At 45.3% G+C, this 20,525-nt stretch overlaps 1 protein-coding gene across 1 annotated transcript in view; it reads right to left on the bottom strand.

The window, feature by feature from the left end:
- Nucleotides 1-20,525, bottom strand: part of LOC126365793 (glutamic acid-rich protein-like) — a 104,597-nt gene that overhangs the window by 50,777 nt on the left and 33,295 nt on the right. The window contains exons 3-4 of the mRNA XM_050008375.1: nt 20,315-20,490; nt 5,869-6,299 (exon numbers count right to left, since the gene is read on the bottom strand). Of these exons, the coding sequence (XP_049864332.1) occupies nt 5,869-6,266 (398 nt within the window). The 5' untranslated portion in view covers nt 6,267-6,299; nt 20,315-20,490. The remainder of the gene's footprint in view (nt 1-5,868; nt 6,300-20,314; nt 20,491-20,525) is intronic.

Raw genomic sequence — 20,525 nt, forward strand, 5'->3', positions numbered from 1 at the left:
GCCATGGTCATCGGGAATGGAGAGGTGCATCATGCAATCGTCTCCCTCACAGTTTTTCGTGACACATGACGTTCGATAGCGTCTTCGAATGCTGAATTCAATTCTGGAGCAATCAGTCCACGGTTCCTTTAACTCAAAATACGGAGTTACCGATTATCCTGCGCACCTGTCGAAAGTGTATAGCCTGTGCGTTCTATGTCCTCAATCTGTGTCTGTCAACTGGAACCGATTCCATATCCACATCACATCACTTTGATTCTTGTGCTCACGTTGGGCAATTTCCTTGATTGAGAAGCCTTCTGGCTGTAAAGCGATGATGCAGATTCGATCATTGGTCAGAACTGTCCTTCATGCCATGTTGGATGTTCACTCAATTGTCTCACCCCTACAGGTGCTTTACTTTCACTGAAACTCTGCTATCCATTCGAGAGCGGCATTCTACCCGAGGTAGTACTCGTGGTAACTGTGTGCATATTTATGAACAACTTTGGGGTGACCTTCCAAGTGATACAGGGACAGGAAGAATAACAACACAAACTGTGTGTCACATCAGGGTGCTGCAAAACTTTTGTCCTTGTGTGGACAATGAGGTGACAAAAGTCATGAGATACCTCCTAATATCGTGTCGGACCATCTTTTGTCTGGCATAGTGTAGCAACTCAAGATGACATGGACTCAACAAGTTGTTGAAAATCCAGTACAGAAATATTGAGCCTCAATGTCTCTATACCCGTCCATAACTGTGAAAGTGTTGCGAACGCAGGATTTTGTGCATGAACTGACCTCTCGATTATGTCCCATAAACGTTCCATTGGATTCATGTTGGGCGATCCGGGTGGCAAATAATTTTCATAGATTGTACAGAATGTTCCTCAAACCAGTCTCGAATAATTGTGGTCCGGTGACATGACATTCTTGTCTTGGAACATGGCTGCGAATGTTCTCCAAATACCGAAACATAACCATTTCCAGTCAACGATCGGTTCAGTTGGGCAGAGGATCCTGTCCATTCCATGTAAACACAGCCCACACCAATATGAAGTCACCGTGCACCGTGCCATTGCTTCGTGGGGTCTGCACCACACTCGGAGCCTAGCGTCAGCTCTTACCAACTGAAATCGAGACTCATCTGACTAGGTCATAGTCTTTCAGTCCTGTAGGGTCCAACGGATATGGTCAAGAGAGACACTGCAGACGATGTCGTGCTTTTAGCAAAGGCACTCGCTTCAGTCGTCTGTTGCCATAGCCCATTAACGCTAAATTTCGCCACACTGTCCTAACGGATACGTTCGTCGCACGCCCAGCATTGATTTCTGCGGTTATTTCAAGCAGCTTTGCTTGTCTTTTAACACTGACGCAAACACTCTACGTAAAATCATGAACATATTTTTTGTTCAGACGTAATGACCTTTCTAGACTGTGAGAAGCTCATCTGCAGAAACCAGCACGGTTTTAGGAAACAGCGGTCATGCGAGACACAGCTGGCCCTCTTTGTGCATGATATACAACTGGCTCTAGATACCGGCTCCAAGGTTGATGCCATATTTCTCGTCTTTCGAAGGGCGTTCGACTCAGTTCCGCACTGTCGCTTGCTACAAAAAGTGCGAGCTTACGGTCTATCCGATGACATACGCGGTTGGATAGAAAGTTTTCTAACAGACTGGGAGCAGTATGTCGTCCTGAATGGGGTGACTTCAACAGAAACAAGCGTAACTTCAGGTGTGCCCCAGGGCAGTGTAATAGGTCCTCTGTTTTTTACGATTTACATAAATGATCTAGTTGATGGTACTGACAGCGGCATTAGACTGTTTGCCGATGATGCTGTTGTCACAGGAGAGTAGTGTCACATGAAAGTTGTGAACAAATCAATGAGGATTTGCAGAAAATAAATGCGTGGTGTAATGACTGGCAATTATCTCTCAATATTAGTAGGTGTAACCTACTGCGTATAACAAGGCGAAAATCCCCATTAATGTGCGAGTACAAAATAAATGCCCAGTCTTTGGAAGGGGTAACGTCCGTCAAGTATCTGGGTGTGACTATTCGAAATGATCTCAAATGGAATGATCAGATTACACAAGAAACGGGTAAGGCGATTGGTAGAATCCTGAAGCGATGCAGTCCTTCAACAAAGGAAATAGCTAACAATACGTTAGTTCGTCCAGTCTTGGAGTATTGTTCGTCTGTATGTGAGCCTTACCAGTTGGGTCTGATTCAAGAGATTGAGGAGGTCCAAAGAAAAGAGGCAAGATTCGTGACTGGTACATTTAGCCATCGCGAGAGCGTTACAAATCTCATAGAAAGTTTGAAGTGGGACACACTTGCAGATAGACGGCGCGCTAGAAGGAGCTGCTTACTAAATTCCGAAATCCGATCTTCACCGAGGATGTAGAGCATATATTATTAGCACCAACTTTCAAATCGCGCAATGATCACCATTCAAAGATAAGGGAAATAGAGCTCGTACTGAGGCGATCAGACAGTCGTTTTTCCCTCACGCGATCCGCGAGTGGAACAGAGGGGGGGAGGGGGGGGGATATGACTCTGGCACGAATTGTGCTCTCCGCCACACACCGCTTGGTAGCTAGCGGAGTAATATGTAGATGTAGATGAAAAGCCGCTGCTCTCAGTCGTTAAAGTCGTCGGCCACTGCGTTGTTGGTAGTGAGGTGTAATGCCTGAAATACTGTATTCTCAGCACACTCGTGACACACTACATTTTGGAATACTGAATTCGCTAACGATTTCCAAAGTGGAATGTCTAAATCGTCTTGCTCCAACTACAATTCCGCGTTCAAAGTCTGTTAATACCCGTCGTGCAACCATAATCATGTCATACGAGGGTATTTCGGAAAGTAAAGATACACCGTACGCCAGAGGAACAGAAGAGTTTTGGCGAGCAAGTTGGCAACACTGGTGTTAACCTTGAACCATTAGCTTTCTCCTCGCGGTCGTTCGGCAGTTGAACGTTGCTTCTGGTTGGAGTAGGTCGTGTTTAAAATGGCTGCGCCGATTCAGAATTCCGCCAAATGCAAAGTGCGCTCCGTCATACGTTTTCTTCATGCAAAAGGTCAGCGACCAGCGGATATTCGCAAAGAAACTGTTTCTGTTTATGGGAACATTATGAATCGACAAAATGTAACGAAATGGTGTCGTCATTTCTCTGAAGGTAGGACCGATGTTCATGACATACAAAGAACAGGTCGGCCATCTGTGATCTCTGATGCCCTTCTTCGGAGAACGGAGGAAACAATTCGTGCGAATAGACGTCTCACATTGAAAGAATTGCTTCAGATCATACCGGACGTGTCAATGACAACTCTTTATGACGTTGTGACTCAAGTTAGGATACAGGAAATTGTGTGCAGGCTGGGTTCCAAAACTGTTAATGGAAGAACACAAAAAGAAAAGGATGGGATTTGCCCTCGACTTCTTCACACGCTATGCTGAAGCAGGTGATGAGTTCCTTGATCACACTGTGACAGGTGACGAGACGTGGGTTTACCACCATACACCTGAATCCGAGCAACAATCAATGCAATGGCGCCATTCGAATTCACCAAAAGCCAAATGATGCAAACGTCGATTTCAGCGAAGAAAATCATGGCTTCTGTTTTTTGAGACAGACAAGGCATTCTTCTGTTGGAATTTACGCCTCCTGGAACGACAATTAATGCTGCTGCATATTGCCAGGCTTTGAAACGTCTTCGAAGGGCAATTCAAAACAAACGCAGGGGAATGCTGACAAGTGGAGTCCGCTTGCTTCGTAACAACGCTCGGCCTCACACAGCGCTCGTAACCAAAGCATACAGCCCGGACCTTGCGCCCACCGACTTCCATGTCTCCCCTTACCTGAAGTCACATCTTGGTGGAAAATCATTCCACGACGATCAAGAGATCAGAGATGAAGTTGAAATTTGGTTCCGACAACAGGCGGCAACCTTCTATGACTGTGGGATACAAAAGCTTGTGCACCGACTCAACAAATGTTTGGATAACGGAAGTTATTATGTCGAAAAATAACAAATAATCCAGTTAATAAGATGTAACTGATGTTTTATAAATAAATGTTCTATTTAAGGACTGCGAGCCATTGTTTCTTTGCTCAGAGCGTCATAGACACGGGTTCCCAGGTAGATGCTGTGTTTCCTGACTTCCGCAAGGCGTTCGATACAGTTCCACACAGACGTTTAATGAACAAAGTAAGAGCATATGGACTATCAGACCATTTGTGTGATTGGATTGAAGAGTTCCTAGATAATAGAACGCAGCATGTCATTCTCAATGGAGAGAAGTCTTCCGAAGTAAGAGTGATTTCAGGTGTGCCACAGGGGAGTGTCGTAGGACCGTTGCTATTCACAATATACATAAATGACCTTGTGGAAGACATCGGAAGTTCACTGAAGCTTTTTGCGGATGATGCTGTGGTATATTGAGAGGTTGTAACAATGGAAAATTGTACTGAAATGCAGGAGGATCTGCAGCGAATTGACGCATGGTGCAGGGAATGGAAATTGAATCTCAATGTAGACAACTGTAATGTGCTGCGAATACATTAGAGAAATATCGCCTATCATTTAGCTACAATATAGCAGGTCAGCAACTGGAAGCAGTTAATTCCAAAAATTATCTGGGAGTAGGCATTAGGAGTGATTTAAAATGGAGTGATCATATAAAGTTGATCGTCGGTAAAGCAGATGCCAGACTGAGATTCATTGGGAGAATCCTAAGGAAATGCAATCCGAAAACAAAGGAAGTAGGATACAGTACGCTTGTTCGCCCACTGCTTGAGTACTGCTCACCAGTGTGGGATCCGTAACAGATAGGGTTGATAGAAGAGATAGACAAGATCCAACGGAGAGCAGCGCGCTTCGTTACAGAATCATTTAGTAATCGCGAAAGCGTTACGGAGATGGTAGATAAACTCCAGTGGAAGGCTCTGCAGGAGAGACGCTCAGTAGCTCGGTACGGGTTTTTGTTTAAGTTTCGAGAACATACCTTCGCCGAAGAGTCAAGCAGTATATTGCTCCCTCCTACGTATATCTCGCAAGGAGACCATGAGGATAAAATCAGAGAGATTAGAGCCCACACAGAGGCATACCGACAATCCTTCTTTCCACGAACAATACGAGACTGGAATAGAAGGGAGAACCGATAGAGGTACTCAAGGTACCAAAAATGGTTCAAATGGCTCTGAGCACTATGGGACTTAACTTCTGTGGTCCTCAGTCCCATAGAACTTAAAACTACTTAAACCTAACTAAGCTAAGGTCATCACACACATCCATGCCCGAGGCAGGATTCGAACCTGCGACCGTAGCGCTCACGCGGTTCCAGACTGAGGCGCCTAGAACCGCACGGCCACACCGACCGGCACTCAAGTTACCCTCCGCCACACACCGTCAGGTGGCTTGCGGAATATGGATGTAGATGTAGACTTTTCGAAATGCCCTCGCACATCTTTTCATATGCGTCACCTGAGTGCAAGTGACATCTCCACCAGTGCACTACGCCGGCCAAAGTGGCCAAGCGGTTAAAGGCGCTACAGTCTGGAACCGCGTGACCGCTACGGTCGCAGGTTCGAATCCTGCCTCGGGCATGGATGTGTGTGATGTCCTTAGTTAGTTAGGTTTAAGTAGTTCTAAGTTCTAGGGGACTGATGACTTTAGAAGTTAAGTCCCATAGTGCTCAGAGCCATTTGACCCATTTGACCAGTGCACTACCCTTTTATACGTTGTGTTCGCGATACCATTGTCGTCTGTATACGTGAATGTCGTTGTCCTGTGACTTTTGTCAGCTCACTGTATAACGACGAAGTGTTGACAGAGTCTTAAAATGGAGGGAAACAAACTTTTAAAAAATTACTTACTGTCGAGGCTGAGCCAAGATGTCGATGTACTCGTCCCTGGTCAGGCCGTCTCGCGGGGCCACGGGCCTGCGGAAGTAGAGGTGCGGGCAGGGGCTGAAGGAGGGCACCTTGCTGGGCAGCGGCCGCGGCAGCCACACGTACGACGCCGGCTTCGGCTTGGGCGGCTTCTTCGTCTTCAGCGCCTTGGGCTTCTTCTTCTCCTTGTACGCCTTGGTCGGCTTCGTCCGCTGCATCTGCACGCCCACCAGCTCGCCTTCGGGCTCCTCCTCTGCTTCTGCCAGATCGGCGGCTTCTTCCGCTCCTTCTTCTTCTTCTTCTTCTGCAGCCTCAGGTTCGCCATCTTCGGGCTTCGCAACATCGCCCACGTCTGCCGGTGGTGGCTCTTCCACTTCGGCCATGGTGTCAGGATACTAATTTTCTATCTTCGAGATCTGCAAACGTATAAAACAAAAGAAAATTGTGGTGTCTGGAAATTTCCACCGTGTATCTGTCCGTACATTTTGGGATTTCGAGTCTGTAGTGAACTTTATTAAAAAAATAAAAATAGGGAAGATTTTATGCTGTGGTAGATTTGTGTGTGTGTTGGGGCTTATGGGCGCTCAACGTCGAGGTCATCAGTGCCCTGACACAAATTAAAGGGAACGAATGCGGACAGACCTAATAAAACTGAAACACACACGCAAAGAAAGCAGGAAAAGAAGGAAAATGCTACATATGAAAGTAGAACTACGGAAAGGGAAAACGTAGCAACAAGAATGCTACAGGAAATTGTCATTGGCTGGCCACTACATAAAATATGGGCGAGCTTGTCACACAGTGAGCAAATTAAGATCCTCTCCCTAAAATCTTTGTAAAAACATTTGACATGGCACAGAACTTTAAAACTTTAACCACATTCGTCCGAGTGTTGCCTAAAAGAGATGACAGGTCCGCTGGCAAGTCAGCCACGGCCCGCTGGTCAGAAAATAAAACGCAATCCAATAAAACGTGGCGCGCAATGACCTGGACGCCACAAGCACCACACATTGGACGGTCCTCCCGCCGGAGTAAGAAGCCATGCGTCATAGGGCTGTGGCCTATCCGAAGCCGAGTGAGGAGAATCTCGTCCCGTCGACGGGGCTGAAAGGAAGTACACCACACACGCGTTGTGGGCTTGACTATATGGAGCTTATTGTCAGTCACTTCCAGCCACTCATCCCCCCACCGACGCATGACTCGTGAGCTCAACAGCGAGGTGAGTGCGTGCGAGGGTACAGCACACTGAGATACATCTGGATCGAGACACGCCTCCTTGGCTGCTTTCATTCCCAGCAATGCCGACATGATCCGGAACCCAGCAGAAAGCCACCACCTTCCCCAATCGCTGTAGGTGGAGAAGGGCATCTTGGATGGTCTGGACTATTTTATCTGCTGGATACAAACGTTGCAAAGAGTGAAGGGCACTTAGTGAATCGGAACAGACAAGACATTTAGGACAGGAAGAATGTCTCATCTGCTCCAGTGCCCGCAAGATCGCAAACAATTCCGTATCAAAGACAGTAAAAGTCTGAGGGAGTCGGACCTTGAGGACACGATCCGGAAAAACAACAGAGCAACCAACGGAATCCTCTTGTTTTGACCCATCCGTAAAAACAGCTACATAGTCGTGGTGCTCAGATAAAATGGAAGAAAACGCTGCATTAAAAACGGTGGCAGGAGTGCAACCTCTCTTGTACTGCAATAAATCTAAAATCACTCCGGGCCTCTTTAGTAACCAGGGTGGCAGGGGGTTAAAACCCAGGATTTGGTGTTGTACAGAGGGAATCTAGCACACGTTGCACACGGATCCCAAATGGCAACGTAGCCCGGGGACGGTGGGAAAAAAGGCGGTCCAGAGATGGATGAGCAATAATATGGTGAGAAGGCGAGTTGGTAGATTTGTTACACGAAGATGAGTCAAATGAAAAATTTGTAATAACAAATCGAAATTTCGCTCCGTTATCCAGTAAGTTGGTAAGTGTGCTACAAACAGCGTGCAGAATGGCCTGTAGGTGGCAGCATAGTGCAGATATACACATACCGTCGCAGTATCAATATAAAGATGGTCGCCCCACTAGCGACTTGCACCAGGGAAGAACAGAGTTCTGTTAATCGGTTTTTGCGTAGTGAAGGTGTGAAACCTATTGAAATTCATCGACGAATGAAGGTTCAGTACGGTGATGCATGTTTGTCATAGCAGCAAGTCTAAGAATGGAGTAGGGAGTTCGCAAATTGTGTGACTTCAGTGGAAGATGGTCCTCGTCCAAGCCATACACAACGAGTTGTGACTCCACAGAAAATTGCAGCAGTTGACGCCATAGTGAAGGAAAACCGCCGAGTGACACTGAATGACATTGCAGCATGTTTACAGATTAGTCATGGATCAGCAGACCAGATTGTGCATGATGTGCTCCAGTTTCACAAGGTGGCTGCAAGATGGATGCCACGGCAGCTGACGTCTGAAATGAGAGAAAGACGTGTTGATGCTTGTGAAGAACTTCTTTAGCACTTTGAATGGGAACGTGATGGCTTCCTTGCAACAATCGTTACTGGGGACGAAACCTGGGTTCACTCTTTTGGGACGAAAAAGGCGTCATTTTGGAGCATTACGTGCCTAGAGGGACTACTGTCACCAGTGCATCATACACAGACCTCCTAGAATATCATATGCGACCTGCAATCAAATCAAAGCGACGTGAATTGCTGTCAGCAGGTGTCCTTTTGCAACATGACAATGCAAGGCCCCACACTGCCCGTACAACAGTTGCAACAATCACAGACCTGCGTTTTGAGTGTCTTCCTCACCCTCCATACTCACCAGACCTTGCCTCAAGTGATTTCCATATGTATGGACCACTCAAACACGCAATGGGAGGAAAGAAGTTCCCTTCTGATGAAGGGGTGCACAACACGGTGCATGAGTGGTTGCGCGGATTACCAAAAGAATTTTTTTCTAAAGGAATCTGTGCACTTTATAAGCGCCATAGGACTTGCATTGAGCGTGGGGGAGATTATGTTGAAAGGTGATACAGTGTTGTACCACTTCTGCACAATAAATAATATTTAAAAAAATATTTAAGGTTTTCATTTGACTCACCCTCGTATTATCCGTCTTGAAAATCGTAATTACATTAAAAAAAACTGCATGTGAACAGGCCTTGGAAGGCCCAACGAACTGACCGACCGCCGTGTCATCCTCAACCAATAGACATCACTCGATGCGGAGATGAAGGGGCACGTGGTCAGTACATTGCTCTTCCAGCTGTTTTATTTATATGAATATTCGCCTCGATGGGCAACGAATTCACAACCTTCAGTGTAGATGCACAATATCGTTCGACCTCTGGCGGGAATCTAAAATTAACGAGCATGGAGGACACGGACAGAGACCGTGGATAGGTGTCGCTAGGTGGGAAAGTGGGTTGACCTGGGAGCATAGTTCGTGCATTTTGGATAAATATATTGTCTGGGTGGCGCAGTGGTTAATGCAACTGACTACAGATCAATGTCCAATTGGAAGGCATGTCACAGCCACTTCATTCCTGCCCAAGTCACCAGCTTGAGGAAGGCCACAGCTGGATAGCGTGCATCACCAACTGTAGCTTACTGTCCGTCACCGCTGGTCACGCCTCCTCCCACAATTGCATGGACCTGCGGCTCACCAACGAGATGAAATCCTGCAGGGAAATAGAACATGAAAGTTAAATTCCCTGCAGATCTCCTTGGCGGCTTTGTCTGCCGGTTCATTTCCCCAAATTCCCACGTTTCCTGGTACCCAGAAAAATGTCACCTTCTCCTGCCGCTGTAGGATGTACAGTTGGTCGTGTATAAGCTGAACCATTTTCTCTGCTGGATAAATGTGCTGGCAACGATTGTACACCACTAACGAAAACGGAGTGGATGAGAAACTGTTTGCTCTGAAGGCGCCTCATCTGCAGCATTACTTTCAGGAATGCATGGAGGTCTGCAGAAAATACACTGTAGTGATGAGGAAAGCAAATCCCGAGGACACAGTGGGCCCAACGACTGAACAACCAAGGGAGACCCCTTGTTAGGTGCCATCAGTGAACACACGATTAACAACTGTAATGCCTATCTAAAATGTTAAAAAACAGACTAAAACGCAAAATCTGGAGTGCCATCTTTTTTTTTAAATTCGTCAAGTCTAAAATAATTCTGAACCTCTGCAGTAGATAAGGTGGAGACATGCTCTAACCTTGGTGTAAAGCCTCAAAACCAGTTACCCATTCCGAAAACCCAATGTAGCTTTCTTTCTAACTATTCCATCGACAATCAATTTCTATACCTTCTACATCGTCGGCCGGAGTGGCCGAGCGGTTCTAGGCGCTACAGTTCGGAACCGCGCGACCGCTACGGTCGCAGGTTCGAATCCTGCCTCGGGCGTGGATATGTGTGATGTCCTTAGGTTAGCTAGGTTTAAGTAGTTCTAAGTTCTAGGGGACTGATGACCTCCTCAGAAGTTAAGTCCCCTAGTGCTCAGAGCCATTTGAACCAGCCTTTTTCATCTAATCTCCCAATTTTTGCCATTTTTGTCTTCCTTGGTATCGAAAAAGGCTTCCACCAGGTATGGCAATCTGGACTGCTCTTCAAGCTACAAACCTATGCATTCTCAGTTAACTATGTCTGCCTTATATCATCCTTTCTTCACCATTGTCCTATACAGGGTGTCCCATTTATCTTGACCTCCCTAAATAACTGTTTGTCCAAATGCAAATTACAAAATGTTTCAAGCAAATGTTCTTTAGCCGTCAGTGGGACATCAATCAGCATGATTGCCTTCATTGTAGCTTTGTTTTTTACGAAGATACTAACTGCGGTATGACTTTTTTAAATGGCACCCTGCATTATTTATTCGGTAATTCATTTCCTCTCCCAAAGACCTATTCAAAAATGTATCACAATGTGCCATTCACTGAAACACAGCGTTATTAATTACATAACACAACATTGACTTTGAACCTGGGATCACAAACTCGTACACTTGCTGGACGTCTCAAAAAACAAATGAAAAGCAAGTAAAAACATAACACAAAATTGACTTTGACTCTCCTGTACCATTGCCCAGGAGTAGAACATTCAAAGGTGCTCGAATTGGTGACCCTGGAAACCGATACACTGGTACACTCGTTGAATGAAAGAATTATTTACTGCTTCCAATATTGCCTGCTGAGAGAATTACAAGGAAGCACGAGACGTTCCTGCATGTCCACTGGAGTTGTTGGAATATCGCGATAGACAACGTCTTTAATGCATCCCCAAAGAAAAAAGTCCAGAGGATTTAAATCATGGGACTTAGCAGGCCAAGTAACTGTTTCTCCTCGACCAATTCATATGGCAGGATATCTTCGATTCAGAACACGATGTGCACACAAAGCATTATGTGCTGGACATCCATCGTGTTGATACCACATAAGCATTCTGGTTCAGCGGCACTTCATCCAGAAGAGGTGGAAGAATTCGTCTGAGGAAGTTGGCATACTCTGTGTCATTTAGACTACCAGTGATGAAATAAGGGCCAATAATTGTAATACCAAGCATCCCACACCAGACGTTAACTCTCCATTGACGCTGATGTTCCACTTGTCTAAGCCATCGTGGGTTGTCGTTGGACCAATAATGCATGTTACTTGTATTTACCTGTCCTTTGTTTGAGAAGAAATATTCATCGGTAAATAGAACGTTGGAGAAGAAGTTCGAGTTGGCGAGGATTTGCTGCTGTGCCCACTGACAGAACTGTACACGCTTCTGGAAATCATTCCCACGCAATTCTTGATGTAGGTGTACGTAGTAAGGATGCAACTTGTGAAGTGTAAGAATACGAGGTACAATGGTTTTAGGATTGCCAATCTCGTGTTCAAGTTGTCGTGTGCGCACATGTGGATTCATAACAACGGAATCTAGAACAGTAACTTCGGCAGCTCGGCTGTGCGAGTGCTACGACGACTGCGTTGTCGTGGGTTGGAACTTCACGTTTCCTGAAGCGTCGCAAGACTAGAAAACATCCGTCGGGAAGGTAGGTTCTTGTTAGGATATCGCTCTCTGTACAGTTCCGCTGCCTGCGTAAGCATTTCGCCTACCTTCAACAACAACAACAACAACAATAAAAGAAATGTTCTGCCGATGCAGTTTGTAGGAAGGAAAGCCTTTACTGCATGCCTTCTCTACACAACAGTATTTAAAAGGGCTGAACTACTGTACTAAATGTACCCGTACATAAGAAAAAAGTATTGCAATTACTGTTTTGCTAACTTACATTCCCCACAGATGAGTAGCATTTCTATCTTCTCTTCGTTGGTGTACATTCTACTCACACAATCTTCAACTGACGACGGTTGACGGACTGACGGGTGTGCATTCTACTTATGTTTACGTTTGTCCTCTGTCAACGTTAGCACGTGAATGTATTCCATTACCCCGAGTACCTGCACTAAGCGATGGGAGCGTCAACGTCAGTGTTGTGTTGTGTAATTAATAACGTTCAGTTTCAGTGAATGGTTCGCTGTGATATATTTTTAAATAGGTCTTCAGGAGAGGAAATGAATTACCGAATAAATAATGCAGGGTGCCATTTAAAAAAGTCATACCGCTGTTCATATCTTTGTAAAAACAAAGCTACAACGAAGGCAATCATGCTGATTGATATCCCTCTGACAGCTAAAGAATATTTGCTTGAAACATTTTGTAATTTGCATCTGGACAAACGGTTATTTAGCGAGTTCAAGATAAATGGGACACCCTGTATATAATACAATCAACCACACTTGCTCCCGCATCTTTCACCCCACTGCAGGTGTATCTCGAGTCTTTGTCCTTTCACCCCTCCTTTACATCCTGTACACTACAGACATACTCAGAGCGCCACCCCAACGTACCTCCCACAATATGCTGACAACACAACTTACCTAGCCACTCACCACACCCTTCGGTTCTCCCATGTCTCCCTCCAGGGTCACATGAAATCTCCTTCTCAGTAGAAACTTCAAGTAAATCCACAGAAAAGCCACGCAATCATTTTCTTGGCACCATTCGTCGTTCCCATCGTCCAGGTTTCTATCTCCCTATCTGCAACCAAGTTATGCCTCTGACCGCCGCGCGGGATAGCCGTGTAGTCTGAGGCGTTGCCGTGCGGTTCTAGGCGCTACAGTCTGAAACCGTGTGACCGCTACCGTCGCAGGTTCGAATCCTGCCTCGGGCATGGATGTGTGTGATGTCCTTAGGTTAGTTAGGTTTAAGTAGTTCTAACTTCTAGGGGACTTATGACCTTAGATGTTAAGTCTCATAGTGTCCAGAGCTTTTTTTTGTTTTTTTACAGGTAGCCGTTGGAGTATACGGCGTGAAAGACCTGAAGCCAAACAGCCTGTAACCAAAAGCTTGGAAAAGGGCATACGTCATCCTCATCCTCGTTTTCAAGAAGGGACGTCGAACAGATGCGCAGAACTGTAGACCTAAACCTCTAGCGTCGATCTGTTGTCAAGTTTTGAACTCGTATTTTGTTCGAGTATAATGACTTTTTGGAGACTGGAAATCTACTCTGTAGGAATCGGCATGGGTTTCGAAAAAGACGGCCGTGTGAAACCCAGCTCGCGCTATTCGTCGGCGAGACTCAGAGGGCCATAGACACGGGTTTCCAGGTAGATGCCGTGTTTCTTGACTTCCGCAAGGCGCTTGATACAGTTCCCCACAGTCGTTTAATGAACAAAGTAAGAGCATGTGGACTATCAGACCAATTGTGTGATTGGATAGAAGAGTTCCTAGATAACAGAACGCAGCATGTCATTCCCAATGGAGCGAAGTCATCCGAAGTAGGAGTAACTTCAGGTGTACCGCAGGGGAGTGTCGTAGGACCGTTGCTATTCACAATATACATAAATGACCTTGTGGATGACACTGGAAGTTCACTGAGGCTTTTTGAGGATGATGGTGTAGTATATCGTGAGGTTGTAACGATGGAAAATTGTACTGAAATGCAGGAGGATCTGCAACGAATTAACGCATGGTGCAGGGAATGGCAATTGAATCTCAATGTAGACAAGTGCAATGTGCTGCGAATACATAGAAAGAAAGATCCATTATCATTTAGCTACAATATAGCAGGTCAGCAACTGGAAGCAGTTAATTCCAAAAATTATCTGGGAGTAGGCATTAGGAGAAATTTAAAATGGAATGATCATATAAAGTTGATCGTCGGTAAAGCAGATGCCAGACTGAGATTCATTGGGAGAATCCTAAGGAAATGCAATCCGAAAACAAAGGAAGTAGGATACAGTACGCTTGTTCGCCCACTGCTTGAGTACTGCTCACCAGTGTGGGATCCGTAACAGATAGGGTTGATAGAAGAGATAGAGAAGATCCAACGGAGAGCAGCGCGCTTCGTTACAGAATCATTTAGTAATCGCGAAAGCGTTACGGAGATGGTAGATAAACTCCAGTGGAAGGCTCTGCAGGAGAGACGCTCAGTAGCTCGGTACGGGTTTTTGTTTAAGTTTCGAGAATATACCTTCGCCGAAGAGTCAAGCAGTATATTGCTACCTCCTACGTATATCTCGTGAAGAGACCATGAGGATAAAATCAGAGAGATTAGAGCCCACGCAGAGGCGTACCGACAATCTTTCTTTCCACGAACAATACGAGACTGGATTAGAAGGGAGAACCGATAGAAGGTACTCAAAGTACCCTCCGCCACACACCGTCAGGTGGGTTGCGGAGTATGGATGTAGATGTAGATGTGGGTGTGTTATGGTCTGGGGAATGTTTTAGTGGATTTCCCTGGGTGTCTCGTCATTCTGGAAAGCGCAATGGATCAACACCGGTGTGCATCTACCCTTAGGAATCATGTCCCCCCCTACAAGCAGTTCGTTTTTCCTCGGGACAATGGCATCTACCAGCAGGGCAATTCAACCTATCATAGAGCTCGCTGTGTATGTGGGTGGTTCGAAGAAGACCGAGATGAGGTTAGCTTATCCCCTGGCCACCAGAGTCCTTGGGTTAAAACCCAATCGAGAATCTGCAAGGCCAACTCGATCAAGGTTTTCGAGCCATTGATCCTTAGCGCAGCTGGTCATGGCACGGGAGCCGACATGGCGCCACATCCCTATTGGTCCTTTCAGAACCTCACTCACTCTCTCTCTGCATGTCTCACGCTGCAAAAGGTAGTTACTCAGGCTTTGACAGGCAGCCACATTAATGTGTCTGGACAGTGTATATTCGGTTCACTTTCAAGGAAAGTTATTGTGGTTTCCCTTTACAATAAAAAGAAATATAAAGTTTGTGTGTATTTAGTTCATTCGCTTCTGATACAAGCGTCTAATGAATTTATCGTCTTTCTCATGTGCCGAGTTGGACCATTGAGTGATGAGCAATTTCCTGCCAACCATATTCATTTCCCTTCGGCATTTGTGCTATGGATCTTTTGGATCCCAAAAGCACCTATGATATCCAATAACTTCTATCTCTAAGACTGATCACTCAGTCAATTGGTTAACTCATCTCGACAACAGAAATAGACAAGATAGTTAACGGAAGCAAACTTCCTTGGATCGTTCGCTGAAAGACCGGCAATCAGCGGAACACGAACGAACACTAGGGAATATGAAATGAACATGACCAAATGATGTTTGCTTGTGCTCGCCTACAGTTTACACCAGACAGAATACTCGTTTGCCAATGTTCGTTCATTTGTATTCGCTTCGGTGTAAACGAGGCTTGAGAGAATGAATTTTAACCTGTGAGTTCGCATCGTAACTTCAAAAACTTGTTAATTACCTGACATTTTTAGTATTGTAGGAAGCGATTTTTAGAATAATACAGGGTGAACATTAGTAACGCCGATAATCTGCAGGAACGGATTCCTGGCTGGAAATGGAGAAAGAAAGGTTGTATGAACATGTGTCCAGAAATGGACGGTGTGCGTGCAAAGGCAACAAATTGTTCCGGAACACAGGACAGAGCTGCATCGCATGCACGTCACAACAGATGTTTAATGTGGCCTCCATGGGGTCGAAAGTGATAGGGATAGTAGCGGTTGTCATACTTTGGCTTGAGAAGTGGCATGCCTTTACCATGCACACAGTGACTTGCGCCCTCTCATATTTATATCTTACCCTGAGTAATTCGATTTGGGGAAGTATAGCTAAGTATAGTCATTACAAGGCTAGTGTTGAGAAGTCCGAAGATATGGATATTTTCCTCTCTAATTCCATCTGGTGAAAAGTTGCTATTCCTTCACATGAAGACTTCCCACCCAGCGTCTCTCGTCACTCGGGTGGTCCGATATTTATATCTTACTCTGAGTAATTCGAGTTGGGGAAGTATAGCCGAGTATGGTCATTAAAAGGCTAGATTGAGAAGTCATAAGATATGGATATTTTCCTCTCTAATTGCATGTGGTGAAAAGTTGCTACTCCTTCACATGATGACTTCCCACGCAGCGTCTCTTGTCACCCGGGTGGTTCGGTGACAGGCAGGTTCTGCTGATCTTGAAAGGGTTATGCCAACGGGTGTGAGGGAGTCGAGTGAATGCTGTCCAGACGCCGACATTGTCATAAGAGCGGGGGCGACACCCCTACAGGGGCCTGAAGGAGCGCCTGGATTTAGAGATTCCGTTACTTCGCAGAAGCTTAGTGAAAACACTTTCTGACGGGCTACGAGCGAGGCGTGGGAATGACTTGTGTTTCCAGGCAGTCCTGGCGGGCAAATTCCCGCGTTTTCTGTAAAATCATAACTGTGATTGGCTTGCCCAGGGGATAGCTCCGTGACATAGCAAAATCGGCGCAGAAATTGGCGCCAAGTATCTCCATTGGTGGAATAGTAGTGCTTCGGCAATAAAGTGAAATTTTCCTCCGGTTTTCGAATTGCTGATTGGCACGTTTAACCACGGCCACTGTGGTGGGGGCGGTAATGTTCTGTGTTCGGCTTGTACGGGTGCTCTTGGTAGAGTCGGCTCTCGCCTTTCGGTCGGGGTAGGTTACAAGACTGAGCTCTCGCTGCTCTGGACAGCCTACCTTTCGTTTTCTGTCTAATATACTTTCATTTAATTGTAACTGTTTGACGAAGTTGCTGAAGTTACGACTTCAACGTAACTTTCAGAGTACAGTTGGCAATTGAGCGTTCTGCATACAACTGCCTATGTTGTCCGTCTTGAGCAGTTTTGGCTAAAGTTGACTGTATCGAAGTTACTGTGTGACTTTGCTTGTTAAAATCAATCATTGTACCGTCATCCGAAGACCAGTATCAGTTGCAAAGCGATTTAGAAAAGATTGCTGTATGGTGTGTCAGGTGGCAGTTGACGCTAAATAACGAAAAGTGTGAGATGATCCACATGAGTTCCAAAAGAAATCCGTTGGAATTCGATTGCTCGATAAATAGTACAATTCTCAAGGCTGTCAATTCAACTAAGTACCTGGGTGTTAAAATTACGAACAACTTCAGTTGGAAGGACCACATAGATAATATTGTCGGGAAGGCGAGCCAAAGGCTACGTTTCATTGGCAGGACACTTAGAAGATGCAACAAGTCCACTAAAGAGACAGCTTACACTACACTCGTTCGTCCTCTTGTTAGAATATTGCTGCGCGGTGTGGGATCCTTACCAGGTGGGATTGACGGAGGACATCGAAAGCGTGCAAAAAAGGGCAGCTCGTTTTGTATTATCACGTTATAGGGGAGAGAGTGTGGCAGATATGATACACGAGTTGGGATGGAAGTCATTACAGCATAGACGTTTTTCGTCGCGGCGAGACCTTTTTACGAAATTTCAGTCACCAACTTTCTCTTCCGAATGCGAAAATATTTTGTTGAGCCCAACCTACGTAGGTAGGAATGATCATCAAAATAAAATAAGAGAAAGCAGAGCTCGAACAGAAAGGTTTAGGTGTTCGTTTTTCCCGCTCGCTGTTCGGGAGTGGAATAGTAGAGAGATAGTATGATTGTGGTTCGATGAACCCTCTGCCAAGCACTTAAATGTGAATTGCAGAGTAGTCATGTAGATGTAGATGTCAGTGATTGTGTGGCGAGCCTTCTTCGTCTCCCTCAGAAGCGCATTTGTGTTGCTAGGAAGTCTTTAGTCTGGAAAAACCAGAGCAGGATAATTTGTTTCGGGCTATACTCGCGACATTATCATCACCACGACGGAACGTCGAGCAACCAACCATCGCCTCCGGTACGCCAGATCGTGTCCTTGCAGTTAAGAAGACAGCTTGGTAATGTACGTCCGCAGCACCGGCAGATTAGGGAATTTTGCCATGTGATAATCAGAGCTCAGCACAGCGCGCCTGTTCGTCTTTTCTAACGTGGATCTGTCTTGTGTGTTCATTGTCTGAGTTCTCACTACTGTAGCAGCAATTAATGTTGGGTTGGCTGGGTGTTTCTCTTAAGATTTGACTTTCAAGGAATTGGCTCCACATACCACATGGTCATAAATGTCACAAGCTAGTTTATGGACAACTTCACCTTCACAGCATTTATTTGAGTATCCAATTTGACGTATTGTAAATGTTTCATGTGTTTTGTTTATTATTTTGAGTTTAGTCATAATAAATCAAATTGTTATTTTGGACAGAACTTTCTTTCTGTACATCGGTAGAGCAACCCTTTCAATTCTCACTACATTAATGAAAATTTCCTTTATCAAATTAATTTCTATCAAATTAAATTATTGCAGGTGCCAAACTCTTTTCTACTCCACTTGCAGGGTCGATTACAGTCAGTTCGCGTTTCTTCTTAATCCATGTGCAACGGCAAAAGTCGGAGTTAGAAAAGGGGGGCTTAGAGCATCATTTCCATATGAACATTCTAGAAAAGCTTACACCACGTTGGTGGGGGCCATTTGCCTGGAGCTTGTACTAGCGTGTGTCTCACCATCCTGTAGAACACGGTCCCCAAATCTGGTGTAGGCACAGTCCGTCGTCTCCCTTCACGTTCGTCTGTCTGAAAAGACCCATGATCACACAAACGTCCAAAAAGGACTTCAAATGTTGTGTGATGTGGTTGGTATTTGTGAGATAATTGTTTTGGTGTAACTGTGCTGCCTCTCGGCCGTTTCCGTATGCTTGGTCATACACAGACACCATCTCGGGTTGTTCCCGACATAACAACCGGACCATTCTGCTGCTTGAAGTACGCTGCATCCATCATACAGCCTGTAATACGCGAGGAACACACGGCACTTGGTCAGAGGAACTGGACGAACTTTCATTCGTCGGCGCCATTACCGTGGCAACGATGCATTTCCGGACACACGTTCATAGGACCTTTCTGTATCCATTTCCAGTCAGGAATCCGACCCTGTAGTTTGACGGTTTTATTAATGTTCACTCTGTGTAGAGTTGCAGTCTTCTTCAGAAACTTTTTACTTGCAAAACTGCAAGAGGGCTATACATAGATTACTAGATTCGATCAGATAAATGGTCACCTTCAGGTCTGAATGTAAACAGAATGCTACAGACAAATGTTCATAATACAAAGAGTAGATGAAAATACTGATTCCATGATAGTTGTAAGACTGCATACCACACTGCTTTCTGTTATATGGTTCGTTCTCTTACAACCATTATGGAACCACGAAATGTATTCGCAGTTGCGAATATGGATAACCATCAGGTGTATAATGGAAAAATGACAATGAAAATTTGAGCCAAACTAGGACTCGAAGCCGGATTTCCACCTATCGTGAGCGGTCGCCCGAGGCGCCTCGGCCATCCGACCATGTCTGCAGCGCTGACTCAAACTTCTTTTATGTTCTCGTGTCTACGTCGCATAGTGCCCGCGTACAAATCATATGATTCCCACACAGGGAGAGATACTGTTTTACTCGTCAGATTGCCTTGCTTTGGCATGAAATACACTAGGGCGGTGTCAGTGTTTTACAGTGTCTGTATAGTTCGAGACAATATTCCTTTCGACATGAATGCATGCACTGAAAATTCTTTTGCATCCCTTTTTTATTTCCAATATCCCTACGAAATTTTTTTCGTCTTTTTTCAGGATGAAGATTATGAAAATAATAAATGGATGATTGAATGTTTATAATTTGCACAATCATAATCTATCTGTTGTTAGAATTGCATGGGAATGACAAAAAAACCTCTACCAGGGAGATTTGATCCCAAGACCTCGCGCTTCTGAAACAAAGCGCTTACTCGCTCAGTTGTGGTCTCTTTGAGGGCTAGCGACCATGCAGAGTATATAAGCACGAGTGATATTTTCGAACTATTGTCTCGGAAATGGTTGAGAGTTGCGTCTGCAATTCACGTATGTGGAAGTCCTAGTCGTTACAAATTTTCCTGACTTCCTAGTGTTCAACATGTGCAATGTTCTGTGTCGGACTTAGGAATGAACTCACGGAAAGAGATTCATGTCTGTGGACCATGAAAAGCAGCGCTCTCTCTTCATTTGTTAGACTTGTACGTACCTGGTTTTTCTGCTTCTGCTGTTTCTTCGTTGCTCAGACGCCTCCTGTTGTTATGCAGCTACGTACGCGTCTGTTGGCCTTCTGATGTTAACAAAGCCCTGTTCGGCAGATGTCAGTGCCTCTGTTGGTCTCTGCCTCTTTCACGTATCATTCGTCCTGCCCAGAATTTCCCGGCTCTGCAAACAGTAATTTCAAATTAAGCCGTTGAAAT

This window comes from Schistocerca gregaria, chromosome 4 (assembly GCF_023897955.1).
Source record: "Schistocerca gregaria isolate iqSchGreg1 chromosome 4, iqSchGreg1.2, whole genome shotgun sequence".
NCBI lineage: Eukaryota > Metazoa > Arthropoda > Insecta > Orthoptera > Acrididae > Schistocerca > Schistocerca gregaria.